Source organism: Thalassophryne amazonica, chromosome 18 (assembly GCF_902500255.1).
Source record: "Thalassophryne amazonica chromosome 18, fThaAma1.1, whole genome shotgun sequence".
Taxonomy (NCBI): Eukaryota; Metazoa; Chordata; class Actinopteri; order Batrachoidiformes; family Batrachoididae; genus Thalassophryne; species Thalassophryne amazonica.
In genome coordinates this window covers 43,080,476-43,094,767 of record NC_047120.1, presented here as the reverse complement: position 1 = coordinate 43,094,767, position 14,292 = coordinate 43,080,476, and the positions used below count along the sequence as shown (strand labels likewise).

The 14,292-nt window shown below is 45.6% G+C and overlaps 1 protein-coding gene across 2 annotated transcripts in view; it reads left to right on the top strand.

Moving 5' to 3' along the window:
- The window catches only part of ttll6 (tubulin tyrosine ligase-like family, member 6), a 28,959-nt gene extending 14,772 nt beyond the window's left edge, over positions 1-14,187 (top strand). For both annotated transcript variants that reach the window (XM_034193678.1, XM_034193679.1), the window contains exons 4-15: positions 1,056-1,186; positions 1,262-1,418; positions 1,500-1,643; positions 1,774-1,859; positions 2,342-2,567; positions 10,275-10,453; positions 10,637-10,825; positions 10,934-11,081; positions 11,422-11,691; positions 11,821-11,901; positions 12,433-12,550; positions 13,455-14,187. In XM_034193678.1, coding sequence (XP_034049569.1) covers positions 1,056-1,186; positions 1,262-1,418; positions 1,500-1,643; positions 1,774-1,859; positions 2,342-2,567; positions 10,275-10,453; positions 10,637-10,825; positions 10,934-11,081; positions 11,422-11,691; positions 11,821-11,901; positions 12,433-12,550; positions 13,455-13,687 — 1,962 coding nt within the window. In that variant the 3' untranslated portion in view covers positions 13,688-14,187. The remainder of the gene's footprint in view (positions 1-1,055; positions 1,187-1,261; positions 1,419-1,499; positions 1,644-1,773; positions 1,860-2,341; positions 2,568-10,274; positions 10,454-10,636; positions 10,826-10,933; positions 11,082-11,421; positions 11,692-11,820; positions 11,902-12,432; positions 12,551-13,454) is intronic.
- The last annotated feature ends 105 nt before the right edge of the window (positions 14,188-14,292 follow it).

Genomic DNA, 14,292 nt, shown 5'->3' with positions numbered 1-14,292 from the left:
GCTCTCAGGCGGCGTCGTCAGCCTGTTCAAGCTGAAAACCTCCACATTTCAGGCTCTATTGATCCAGGACGTCGTGAGAGAACAGAGAAGTTTCAGAAGAAGTCGGTTTCAGCATTTTATCCGGATATTCCACTGTTAAAGGAGATTTTTTTAATGAAAGACGTGCGGACGGGTCCGCGTGTCGGGACGCAGCCGCCGCGACGCTCCGCCACAGGAAAAACACCTCTGTTGAAAGCCTTAAGGACAAGTTGGAACATGTCCTGCCTGTTAAACAATTTCTCATATACTCACTCCACTGAAAGCCATCAAAAGCCGCCTGGATTTTACAAATGGTTATCAACACGGAGGTGTTTTTCCTGTGCCGCCGCACCGCGTCGGCTGCGTCCCGATGCACGGATCCGTCCGCACGTCTTTCATTAAAAAAATCTCCTTTAACAGTGGAATATCCGGATAAAATGCTGAAACCGACTTCTTCTGAAACTTCTCTGTTCTCTCACGACGTCCTGGATCAATAGAGCCTGAAATGTGTAGGTTTTCAGCTTGAACAGGCTGATGACGCCGCCTGAGAGCGCTGCGCGACGTCTCGCACCGTGAAAAGTCCTTAAAGTGACAAAATCACCTCAAAATCTCTCATCAGCCGTTAAAATTTTCACTGAAAACCAGCTTAATTTTTCGAACCGTGTCCACTTCGATGTGTCTCACAGGTTTAGAAAAAATTTTGATCAAACAACGCGCCAGTCTCTCAGCAACTTCTCAGACAAAGGAATTCCGACGAGGGGCTGGACGACTCCTCCCACAAGGAGTGCTCACAGGCGAATGACGTCACTGACAGGCGTGGAAAAACTCACGCATGCGCACGAGGGTTCAAGCATGTCTGACGTAAAAACATATGAATGAAATCCATATAGTTTTTGAAAAAAATAAAAAGGACCGTTACTTTATTGACAGCCCTCGTATCGTATGTAAATTCTATTTTAATTGTAAAATAGTTTGTATCAGTTCAAAAGACCTTCATGTATAAATATGATATTATTTGCTTTTATGTGTCGTTACAGAAAATAAACCATTTCCCAGGAATGACTGAAATCTGCCGCAAAGATTCGCTGGCGAGAAACATGAAACGCATGCTCAAGCTTTTCCCCAAAGACTACAATATTTTCCCCAAAACATGGTGCCTCCCTGCAGAGTCAGTTTCTACTTTTCTTTACAACTTTTTGTTCTTTCCTGTGTTTCAAAATTCTGACTCATTTTCTTTTTGCAGTTACCGTGATTTCCAGGCTTACAGCAAGAAAAAGAAAGCCAAAATTTTCATCTGTAAGCCAGAGGCAAGTTCCCAAGGAAAAGGTATATTCATCACAAAATCAAGCAAAGATATTCAGCCGGGAGAACATATGATCTGCCAGGTTTACATCTCACGGGTGAGGGCTTTAAAACAGCACATGCAGACATGCACATTCACATATTTTGACATTAAGTCATGCTTTTTGTTCACATCCCAGCCATTTATAATTGATGGATACAAATTTGACATGCGCATCTATGTTCTGGTGACATCATGTGACCCATTCAGCATATTAATGTACAAGGAGGGTCTCGCCCGCTTCTGCACCACAAAGTACAATGAACCGACCCGTGGCAATGTGGTAAGAACTGATGAAGCATCATACTGTTCAGCAATAAGTGATCAGAAAATAAATGGCAATACATTCTTCACAAATTAACTCAAAAATAAAACACAAGATTAAAGTGGGTCCTTTGTCCTTCCTCTGTTAGGACGACGTGTGCATGCATCTCTCCAACTACTCCATTAATAAGCACAGTGACAACTTTGTCCGTGATGACGACACTGGCAGCAAACGGTATAGTCATACATCATGCTTGTAGGGTAACTAGGACGGTTTGAGGAAGCCATTTAAGTTAACTCAAATACTTGAAGTGTGATGAATTATTTTAATTATTCACCGTAAGATAATAACTGACATAACTGATATATTTTCATCTTCATCCCAATGTGAAGAGGAAAATGATGGTATCTTCAGACACACTCTGATCACATTTTACCGATGTACACGTTAAAATCAAGTGAATGCAAAGGACACTTTTTGTAAAAAAAAAAAAAAAAAAAGTGAACTTGTCCTTTAAGTTAGTTTAACAACAATCAAATAAGCTTATTTGAATTAAATACTTTTTATGTTAGAATTATTTGAGACAAATTATCTTAAACCTTTACGTTCTTCAAACACCATGAGTTGAAGTCATCAGATTTCACAATATATTCTTTTTGCCTACATGAATCTTTGCAGGACTTGTTATATAATAATAATTTGTTATTTTCCTCCAGTAAGCTGTCTACACTGAACAAGCAAATGGAATCAATCTGTTGCAACACAGAGAAGTTGTGGAAAGATATTGAGGATGTGATCTTAAAGACTCTGATCTCTGCTCACCCGATTCTCAAGCACAATTACCACACGTGCTTCCGCAGCCACACCACTGGCAGTGCCTGCTTTGAAATCCTGGGCTTCGATGTGCTGCTGGATCACAGGCTCAGACCCTGGGTGCTAGAGGTATCAAAGGCTATTCATAAAAAATATATTATTTAGTAGTGTCAAACAACTGTGTGGATTTTGACTTTAATATTAAAGAGCAACTTGTATTTCTAAGTTCTTAGTGAAAAGCTATGAAAAAGTGAAAATAAAGCCTTTGCTTTACCAGAGATAAATGTAGCTGACCTGAGCTGTGTCAAAAATGATCCCCATTTCCCTCCATTGTACCTGATGGCATAAGTCACTGTAAAAACAAAAAGTTTGAGAAAACTTATAAATTTTAATTTAATTTTAATGTATTTCAGTTTACTCAATTTTAGGGCATTAGTTGAATTATCTGAAGTTAGGTGCGGCTCAAGTGGGAGTGCACCCAAAAGTCAAACGTACTTGAGCAACACAGTGAACTCCCTATCAGAGCAGGATAGTGTGGAGAAATTACTAAAACTACACTTAAAAAATATCTCACTATTGATGGTGTTAAAGAATTCTCTTTTGTTGGATTTACCAAACAAACTAATTTTTTAAAGGTGTAATTAAGTCAGCTGCTTCATTTCAAATGAAGTTATGGTTAACAACAACTTTTCATTGACTCAGACAACCTTCCTAAATAAAAAGATGTGTAATTTTAAGTACATTAAATCGTGATCTCAGCTGAATCAAAATTTTAAGATGATTGAACTTAAACTATCACAGACATTTTGGTAATCTAACTGGATCCAATTAATAAAATCAAATTAGTAAACTTAAAGACAGTTGTGCTGGTTGTTTTTAAATTAAATATTTTTTTTCTCAACTTTTTCTTTTTTAACAGTGTAATCCTCTGTTGTATAGTACTGTTGAGATTGGATGTTCTCTTTGCATTCCTGTCTGAGTTCTTTGTTTACCTGTATTTCTTTCAGTGTCCCAGTCTTACAACCTCAAATCAGAAAAGGTTGGGATGACATGGAAAAATGAAAGGGGGGATGCAGTGATCCTTATATTTACTTTGACTGCCATCTCATTGCAGACAGTATGAACTTAATATGTTTCATATTTTGTGTGAGCAACCTCATTTCATTCGGTGCATCCATTCCTGCATTTAAGACCTGCAACCCCCCCCCCCCCCCCCCCCCCCAAAAAATAGGATAGAAGCGATTTACTCTAAATATAAAAATTCAATCATCCCCTTGTCTGAAGACATGTCTGGGGAATTATACATGAACATTTCAAAGTCACTGAATATGTCTTGGGCATTACTGATATCAGTCATTAAGAAATATAAACAGTATGGTACTGTGTGGTGAATTTGTGTCAAGGAGGCAGATCTTAAAAATTTAATGACTATGCTGGAAGGCGAATTAGTGATGGAAGCCACCAAAACACCCAGGCAACTCAAAGAATTATAGGCCTCTGTGGATGTTAGTGGAGAAACTGGGAATGGTGCAACATTTCCAAGTTGCGTCTTTATTCACAGTTTCATGTTGGGGTGGAGTAGAGGAAGATTGTAAAACAAGAAAACCATGTGCATTCCCATGTGCTCTTTGGCAAACTGCAGCTGAAATTTCATGTTATTTTAAAGAAAATCATGAAGCTATATAACTGTAACAAAAAGGTATGACGATAGGGTTGAGAAAGGTTTTTGGTTGTTGTACAGCCTGTGGGTTTTTCAAAGATTTAAGTCATAATTTTCTATGGCACCACTATAATTTTATTCCTTAGCATTTAAATAAGGGATTCTTAATATGATACTGCTAATGTTGTGAAAGTGTAGGAACACGGACCCACAACAGGGGGCGCAAATGAACGGACAATGGAGGAAGTCAAATAACAACACTTTACTGTTGTGAATAAGCACAACAAACACGACAGATTACAACAATAGACAAAGAAGTCAATTCACAAAATGTGTCACGTGGGCAGGCTCGAAGATAAGAGACGTCTGTCCAAAGCAGAACCGGAACCACACGATTTCCTCCGCCACCAAACCCCGGGAATACTGGAGCCGCCAAATCCCGAACTCCCAGGTGGCCACTGCCTCCGCGTGTCGGATCTGGTACTGCTGGCGAGGAACAAAAACAGTTAAATGTGGGTGCGTTTGCACCCAGCAACCCGTATGGCAGGAAAACCACCTCCACCTCTCGTCGGAAGAATGTCTGCTATTTAACGCACAAAAGTAACAAAGTGTTAATGTCAAAAAAGACAACACAGTCGGCTGAGTACGGTACCTCCTAGGTAGAGCGATATCTCGGCAAAGAGGTGGAGATGTCGTCCTGCTGATATACCACTGCTGATCAGATGATTGGTGACAGCTGTCGTAGGCGATAAGTGACAGCTGTCACCCCGGCTGCTCCTGTGAGGCGGCAGCGCCCTCTGGTGCCTGGAGCCTGCACTCCAGACAGGGCGCCCTCTGGTGGTGCTGGGCCAGCAGTACCTCCTCTTCAGCGGCCCACACAACAGGACCCCCCCCTCAACGGGCGCCTCCTGGCGCCCGACCAGGCTTGTCCGGGTGGCGGCGGTAGAAATCGGCCAGGAGGGCCGGGTCCAGGATGAAGCTCCTCTTCACCCAGGAGCGTTCTTCGGGTCCGTACCCCTCCCAGTCCACCAAATACTGGAAGCCCCGGCCCATCCTACGGACATCCAAGAGCCGGCACACAGTCCAAGCCGGCTCGCCATCGATGATCCGGGCAGGAGGCGGCGCCGGATCCGGAGCACAGAGGGGTGAGGTGTGATGTGGCTTTATCCGGGACACATGGAAAACAGGATGGATCCGCAGTGAGGCCGGAAGCTGAAGCCTCACTGCGGCTGGACTGATGACCTTAAGGATTCTGAAGGGACCGATGTAACGGTCCTGTAGTTTGGGGGAGTCCACTTTCAGGGGAATGTCCTTTGTGGGCAACCACACCTCCTGCCCTGGCCGATACGCAGGGGCCGGGGTCCGCCGACGGTCTGCATGGGCTTTTGCCCTCGTCCGGGCCTTTAGCAAAGCAGAACGGGTGGCGCGCCACACCCGACGGCACTTCCGCAGGTGGGCCTGGACCGAGGGCACACCGACCTCTCCCTCAACCACCGGAAACAACGGGGGCTGATACCCCAGACACACCTCAAAAGGGGAGAGGCCGGTGGCTGAAGACACCTGGCTGTTATGGGCATACTCGATCCAGGCCAAATGGGTACTCCAGGCCGCCGGGTGCGCGGCCGTCACGCAGCGCAGGGCCTGTTCCACCTCCTGACTGACCCGTTCTGCTTGCCCGTTGGTCTGAGGATGATACCTGGACGAGAGACTCACCGTGGCCCCCAGTTCCCGGCAGAAGCTCCTCCAGACTTGCGAGGAGAACTGGGGACTGCGATCGGAGACGATGTCTGTTGGAATCCCATGCAGCCGGACGACGTGGTGGACCAGGAGGTCTGCTGTCTCCTGGGCAGTCGGGAGCTTCGGGAGGGCCACGAAGTGGGCCACCTTGGAGAATCGGTCCACTATCTTGAGGATGGTGGTGTTGCCCTGGGACGGCGGGAGGCCCGTGACGAAATCCAGGCCGATGTGGGACCAGGGGCGATGAGGCACAGGCAGCGGCTGGAGCAGTCCCGATGCCCTGCGGTGGTCAGCCTTGCCCCTGGCGCAGGTGGTGCAGGCCTGGATATAATCCCGGACGTCGGCCTCCAGGGACGCCCACCAGAAGCGCTGCCGGACAACTGCCACGGTCCTACGCACCCCTGGATGACAGGAGAACTTGGAGCCGTGACAGAAGTCCAGGACTGCAGCCCTGGCCTCTGGTGGGACGTAAAGTTTGTTCTTCGGCCCAGTTCCGGGATCCGGGCTCCGTGCCAGGGCCTCCCGGACGGTTTTCTCTACGTCCCAGGTGAGGGTGGCCACGATAGCGGACTCCGGGATGATAGGCTCCGGTAGATCCGACAACTCCGTTTTGACTTCGTCTTCATGCACCCAGGACAAGGCATCCGATCTCTGGTTTTTGGTCCCGGGACGGTAGGTGATCCGGAAGTCAAAACGGCCGAAGAACAGTGACCAGCGGGCTTGCCTGGGGTTCAGCCGCTTGGCGGTCCTGATATACTCCAGGTTCCGGTGGTCAGTGAAAACCCTGAATGGCACGGACGTTCCCTCCAACAGATGTCTCCACTCTTCAAGAGCCTCTTTCACCGCAAGGAGTTCTCGATTGCCGACGTCATAGTTCCGTTCGGCCGGGGTCAACCTGCGGGAAAAATAGGCACACGGGTGAAGGACCTTATCGGCCTTTCCGCTCTGGGATAGCACGGCTCCTATCCCTGAGTCCGAGGCGTCCACTTCAACCACAAACTGGCGACTAGGATCGGGCTGCACCAGAACAGGTGCAGACGAGAAGCGCCGTTTCAACTCCTTGAACACGGCATCGCACCGATCCGACCAGGTGAAGGGAACTTTTGGAGAGGTCAGGGCTGTCAGGGGGCTAACTACCTGACTGTAGCCCTTAATGAACCTCCTGTAGAAATTTGCAAAGCCGAGGAACTGTTGCAGCTTCCTACGGCTGGTGGGTTGGGGCCAGTCTCTCACCGCCGCAACCTTGGCCGGATCAGGAGCGACGGAATTGGGGGAGATGATAAACCCCAGGAAGGACAAAGAGGTGCGGTGAAACTCACACTCTCGCCCTTCACAAACAGCCGGTTCTCCAACAACCGCTGCAGGACCTGACGTACATGCCGGACATGAGTCTCAGGATCCGGAGAAAAGATGAGTATATCGTCTAGATATACGAAGACGAATCGGTGCAGGAAATCCTGCAAGACATCATTAACTAATGCTTGGAACGTCGCGGGGGCGTTTGTGAGGCCGAACGGCATGACCAGGTACTCAAAGTGACCTAAGGGGATGTTAAATGCCGTCTTCCACTCGTCTCCCTTCCGGATCCGAACCAGGTGATACGCATTTCTAAGATCTAGCTTAGTGAATATCTGGGCTCCATGCAGGGGCGTGAACACTGAATCCAACAAGGGCAACGGGTATCGATTACGAACCGTGATTTCGTTCAGCCCCCTATAATCAATGCATGGACGAAGTCCGCCGTCTTTTTTACCCACAAAAAAGAAACCTGCACCCATCGGGGAGGTGGAATTCCGGATCAACCCGGCGGCTAAAGAGTCCCGGATGTAGGTCTCCATTGATTCGCGCTCAGGTCGTGAGAGGTTGTACAGCCTGCTGGACGGGAACTCAACGCCTGGAACCAAATCAATGGCACAATCGTACGGACGGTGGGGGGGAAGGGTGAGCGCCAGATCCTTACTGAACACATCCACAAGGTCATGGTACTCCACCGGCACCGTCCCAAGATTGGGCGGGACTCTGACCTCCTCCTTAGCCTTAAATCCCGCGGTTCGTCCTTGGCCACCAGGTGCTCCTTCAGGACCAACGACAGTCCGTTTACGAAGGCGGCACGGAGGGCAGTGCTATTCCAGCCGGACCTCGCAGCCGCGATGCGGAAGTCGACTGCATAAGCAGCTGCGCTCCGGCTCCCCTGTCTCATTGACAGCAGCACGGCTGAAGCGGTCTCTCCTCTATTTGGGTGATCGAACACTGTTCTGAACTCCCTCACAAACCCATCATATGTCAGAAGGAGCCGTGAATTTTGCTCCCAGAGCGCTGTAGCCCAAGCGCCTGCCTCACCGCGAAGCAGATTAATCACATAAGCTATCTTACTAGCATCAGTCGCGTACATGACGGGACGTTGTGCGAAGACGAGCGAACACTGCATAAGAAAGTCCGCGCACGTCTCCACACAACCCCCGTACGGCTCTGGAGGGCTTATGTATGCCTCAGGGGAAGGTGGGAGAGGTCGAAGATAAGAGACGTCTGTCCAAAGCAGACCCGGAACCACACGATTTCCTCCGCCACCGAACCCCGGGAATACTGGAGCCGCCAAGTCCCGAACTCCCAGGTGGCCACTGCCTCTGCGTGTCGGATCTGGTACTGCTGGCGAGGAACAAAAACAGTTAAATGTGGGTGCGTTTGCACCCAGCAACCCGTATGGCGGGAAAACCACCTCCACCTCTCGTCGGAAGAATGTCTGCTATTTAACGCACAAAAGTAACAAAGTGTTAATGTCAAAAAAGACAACACAGTCGGCTGAGTACGGTACCTCCTAGGTAGAGCGATATCTCGGCAAAGAGGTGGAGATGTCGTCCTGCTGATATACCACTGCTGATCAGATGATTGGTGACAGCTGTCATAGGCGATAAGTGACAGCTGTCACCCCGGCTGCTCCTGTGAGGCGGCAGCGCCCTCTGGTGCCTGGAGCCCGCACTCCAGACAGGGCGCCCTCTGGTGGTGGTGGGCCAGCAGTACCTCCTCTTCAGCGGCCCACACAACAGCTAATAGGATCAAAACTTGTGCTGTCTGGAAGCAATTTAGAATTTCTTCCCATGAAGGGGAGAATTTCAATAGACAGCTATGAACTACATATGGTGATGTCAGATCCTTGGGGCCCCTTCACACATAACACAAAAGATGCAGAAACCGTAGGAAAATCCACGAACCAAACACAAAATGGGGAACCACGAAACATTCCACCTGCTGTCGTGAGGGATGCACGGTCATGCAGACGTGCACGATACATCGGTGACAAGTTCATGCACGCTTGTGCTCGTGCACGAACACAGTGCGAGCAGCTGGAACGTGTTGCACCACATCACACCACTGATGTGGAGAAAAATAAAATAAAAACCAGCTGTATAATTAGTGAAAATCACTGGGTTGATATAAATAATAAGTAAAAGGGGATGCAATACAGAATCCTGTGGTTAAATAACCCTGGTTAAATAAAAAAATAAATGCCACTCGCAGGATTCGAACATGGAATTTACAAAAGCTCAGATTAACAGACAGAAACTTTACCACTGTGCTACAATCACTGTCTTATAACAGGAGTGTAAAATGTCTAACCAAGGAGATAAATGTTTTTTTTTTTTAAAGAAAGAGAAAAAAAGTGCCTTAATAACTGACAAAATGCCATTTGTTATGGCGTGTTTTTGGTGATATGTGACTGAAAGTGGTGTATTTGTGGCACTGTTGGCTTGTCATATTGTCATAGTCCTACAGCATGCGTGTTCTGCCGGACACGTGTTGGGCCGGACACGCGTGACATTCAGATCACCTGGTGTGTGATCTGACAGTTTTACATGGAGCAGCCTGCCGAGGTGCGCTGTGTGCGGCCACTGCAGCCCGGCTGTATGCGCTCATGGCTGTCCAGCCTCCATATGATCGTGTCTGTAAATACATATCAGCATGTCATGCAAGTGTGCTCTCCTCCTGCATGCCACATGGGGGGGAGCAACACCTGCACACACGTGTGATATACACGCACGCCATGTGTTGCTTTGCAACGCCACACTCATAAGGGCACTTGCACAAATTTCACTGCCAGCTCAAAAGTGGTTGCCTGCTCACGATTTGCATGCTGACAGTGTGAACGGCACCACATTTTCTAAGTGGCCAGCGAGCGGTGTTGGGTGTTCATGTGTGACACTTGGAATTTGGCGCACTGATGTGCGCAAATAATTGTAGTGACAGGTGTACGAGGCGTTGGAGGCAGCTCCGATTTTTCACGAATGGCATGTAATTCCTCCTTCGTGCGCTAGTCGACTTAAATCATGTTATGTGTGAAGGGGCCCTTACTCAAACTGCAAGTTGTTATTTAAACCCAGTTTACCATAACACAGAATTGTTTAAAATATTACTTGCCGCTCACCTTAAGTATTTGTGTCCAGGTGAATCACTCCCCAAGTTTTACTACAGACTCACAGCTGGACCATGAGGTGAAAGATGCCTTGCTGTATGACACCCTGGTTCTAATTAACTTGGGTGCTTGCAACCGCCGTAAATTCACCATGCAGGAGAGGCACAGGTTTGAAGAAAGGCTACAACTAAACCACTCCAAAGAGGCCAGGTAACGCACTACACGTGTAACCAACTTGTCATTTTTTCCTCATCAAGGTATTACATTTATTCTTATTGATATTAAAATTAAGCAGAAACCATCTTTCCATTCATTCATTCATTCATTTCTATACCCCTTTACTCCTTTCCATTCCAGCTACTTTTAATATTTGTGTTTTTGGTGTACTGCCAGGTATGAGGAGCTGCGTCAGTGCCAGGCAACTGCAGCGAAGCACATGGACCAGTATGAGGCCAAACACCTGGGTGGCTTCAAGAGGATCTATCCCAGCGAGGGGTATGAAGCATACGACAAGTTCTTTAAACAAAGCAGCTCACTTTTCCAGGAGACTGCAGCTTCCAAGGCCAGAGAGGAGTGTGCCAGGTACACACGGTGCCCACGTATTCACCAAAAAGCTCCGTGAGGCAGGTATAGCACTTGTTCTACATATTTCTTTGTCAGAAAGACTTTTCTTTATATTTGTTTGTGGAGACGACGACTGCAGGAGCTGCATCTGAAGCAGACGGACAAGGGCGGCCAGAGGAGAGACCTTCAAGGGGAGACCGCGGGGGAGAAAGCTAAGCCACAGAGACCTCAAACAAAACCCTCCACCTCAAAGTCTGACACCAAGCTACAGATGGTGAGGCTTTCTCGTTATACAGTGTGCATGCAAGACCACAAGAGGGAGTCGAAAAGCTTTTATCCTATGATGAATGGGTGTATCCTGGCTGACCTCTTAGATGCGATTTATATATGCCCATTGTATATTACAATAATATTCCCAGAGATAACTGTATTGGCTGCGTCTCATTTCAAATTCAAATATATATTATTATTGAGAAGGAAAAACAAACAGTGTTATCAAGGTTATTCTGTGACAATATGATATTATAAATACATAATAGTCCAACATGTGCAGTAAAGCAATAAAAATATCATCTAATTAAAAATCGCTCTTTCCTATTTCTATTTCCCCACAGCTGTTTGCTAAGCCCCCTCAGTCTGACATGACAATGAGTCCTACAGCTACTGTAATGCTCGAGATGCAGGCGCCACAGCCAGATGAGAAGGGTGAGGACAAGGACCAGGAGATGCTCAGGGAGTTGCTTCAGAGAAAGAAGCTGTGTGAGATGGGGGTGATGGACCAGATCCAAGAGCTGCTTCAGGGCCAAGTGGAAGCATCAGTCCGGTCCGATGCCACGATTGCCTCTTGCCACCAGCCAGTCTATGAAAAACAGCAGGAGACAAAGGTAAGACCATTCCACTGTACCATAAACTGCCAACATCATATGTATAATATGGGTGCATGGGAAAGGCAGCACCAGGTATTCCTGTTTTTTCCTAAAATATATATTAAAATCTGTTTTTCTTTTTTTTAGTTGGACTCTGTCATGCAGTTTCCTCAAAGACCTAGGGCGCTGCAGCAGCACCAGGAGCAATGTCCTAGGTTTACACGGCAGGTACCAGACCACAACGAAACACAAGCCAAAAATGTACCAAATAAAACAATTCAATAAAGTGTGTTATTAATTTGCTTTGCCGTATTGTCATTTTAATAGCCATTGCTTCTCTCTCCTCATTTCTTAAAAAACAAAACAAAACAAAAAACCCTGGAACTGGTGTTTTCTTCAATCATGTTTAACATATGATTCACTGTTAAAAAAAAAAAAAAAAAAAAAAGCTTGAGGCTGAGCTGTGCCTGCCCTGTAATTGCTTTAAATGTGGAAACACTGTCAGTCTGTGAGTTTTATCTCAGAGTGTTTAAAATATACTGGCACATTGTAATTTTATACCTCTTTCAAAGGACAAACTGCAGTCACATCTGCTCATTAAAGAGCCAAAACATTGTGTAGATGCTGTGCTGTTGTCACCACATACATTCAGCTTTTATCAATGATGGCTTATTGTGCTGAACAACCTGTGCTCATTCTGAGTAGAATTAAGATGACAAAAAGTCACAGTGACATTGCGTCCAATCCCACATGACTCAGCAGCACCTGCTCAGGCTCACGCTTAACCAGAGAGGCCTGAATGAGTCTGTGTCCGTGCAGGCGGAGAGCCAGACCAGACCAGGAGGAACCGTCAGTGCTCGACACACACCGTGGTCAGGTGAGCATCTCTGCTCCATGCTGTGCACGTACCTCACTCAAACATAACCTCAGCGTGTGAAAGCAGTGAAAGTGTTACCACAGCTTATTTTTCTTTCTATGGATGAGCTTCAGGAAAAGGTGCAACATGGTCCTCTGGATTTTTCTGTCAAATGCATAATTTATATCCTATTATTTTGTATATTTTTGTATACTCAGCTCCCCTCCCCCCATCACACACACAATGAATATCTTTAAAAAAACTAAAAATAACATAATGCAAAAAAAATGGATTGTATATCAAAAGTTACATATTTGTCATGAGCAAATAAATTGATTCTCAAACTACAGACAGGTGACAAAGGAAAAATTAGTATGAAGTATCTTCGACCACCATGTTGTTCTTGGGCACAAGCTGCCAGAACAGTTCAATGTGTTTTGATTCTACAGCATTCGAGACATTCTTCAAAAACATGTCCCCTCATTTACTGCTTGATGATGTGCCAACATGTCCATCTAAAATTGTGTTGAGATCTGGTGAAAGCAGAGGTACACTCATCTTTTTTTCTTATTTTTTTATTTATTTATTTTAAATCACTAAATTGTACCAGACAGTGTGCCTGTTTGTAAGCATCTAGATTGTTTGTTTCTAATCTATTCTTTTTTACTTTATCACCGTCTGTACATGTAATAGCAAAATATAAATATTTCCTCAGTGATTTGTACAATGAAACTTTTAAAATGTGATGTTTAGTTTTATTGCAGGTTGATTTTGTTTGTATTTTTATTTATCATCATTATTATTAATACTAATTTTTAAACATCATTTTTCCTGCAGAGACCAACCTGATTAACCACAAACAGAAAACACAGTGAACTAGTAGTTCCATCTTAACTTCCATTTGTTTTTCTTCTCTCTGGGTCAGTCAGGTCTGTGGTCGTCCAGCGGGACAGCAGAACCAGCTCCCGGTCCCGCATCCTGGGTGCAAACTGTGTCCTGACAAGAGGCCTGGGCTGTGCTCATGTGTCCCGTGACCCCGTAGCCCTGCAAGGACTGTATGTCATTTCCACTCGTGCACCCTTGTTCAGAAGGCCTGGAGTCTCTCACATCGTCTGCTACAAATCCCACAGAACCCCCCATCATGGACAGGGGCTGTAAAGAACTTAGCAACATGAGGCTGCTCTGCTGAAAACAGCTGCTGACCAGAATCATTTTCCACCTTTGAGGACTGAATGGAAAACAAATGGGAGAAAATACACTGTCCCAATAACTGTTTAATATTTAAATCTGCATATGTGCTGCTTACAGTAATATAAACCCTAACACTACAAGGAAATTAGATCAATTTCATATTTGGAATTTGTTTACCATGTTCTGCCTACATTTTAAGTCAGAATATTTTTTCATATTAAGAAACTTGGTGCCAACTTGACAGCAGGTGTAAATTACTGACATGTATTTGCTGATATCTGCATGTATCTGTATAACATCAGGCTAAACAAAACCACAGTTGGTATACTGCTGGATATAACCATCAAATTAAGTCAGTAAAATGCATAATCATATGAGCTCAGGGAGATTTTTGATTGCTGTTTCTTATCAGAGAATAGTTAAATGAACTAAGCAAATGATCAATAAAATGTGTTTTTGAAAGGACATTTATTTCTTCTTCCTTCTAATAATGTTTTACAAACTATTAAAATACAGTACTATTTTTAAAAAATCATTAAATTATATTAAGATGCTTTCATTATTATTGTATT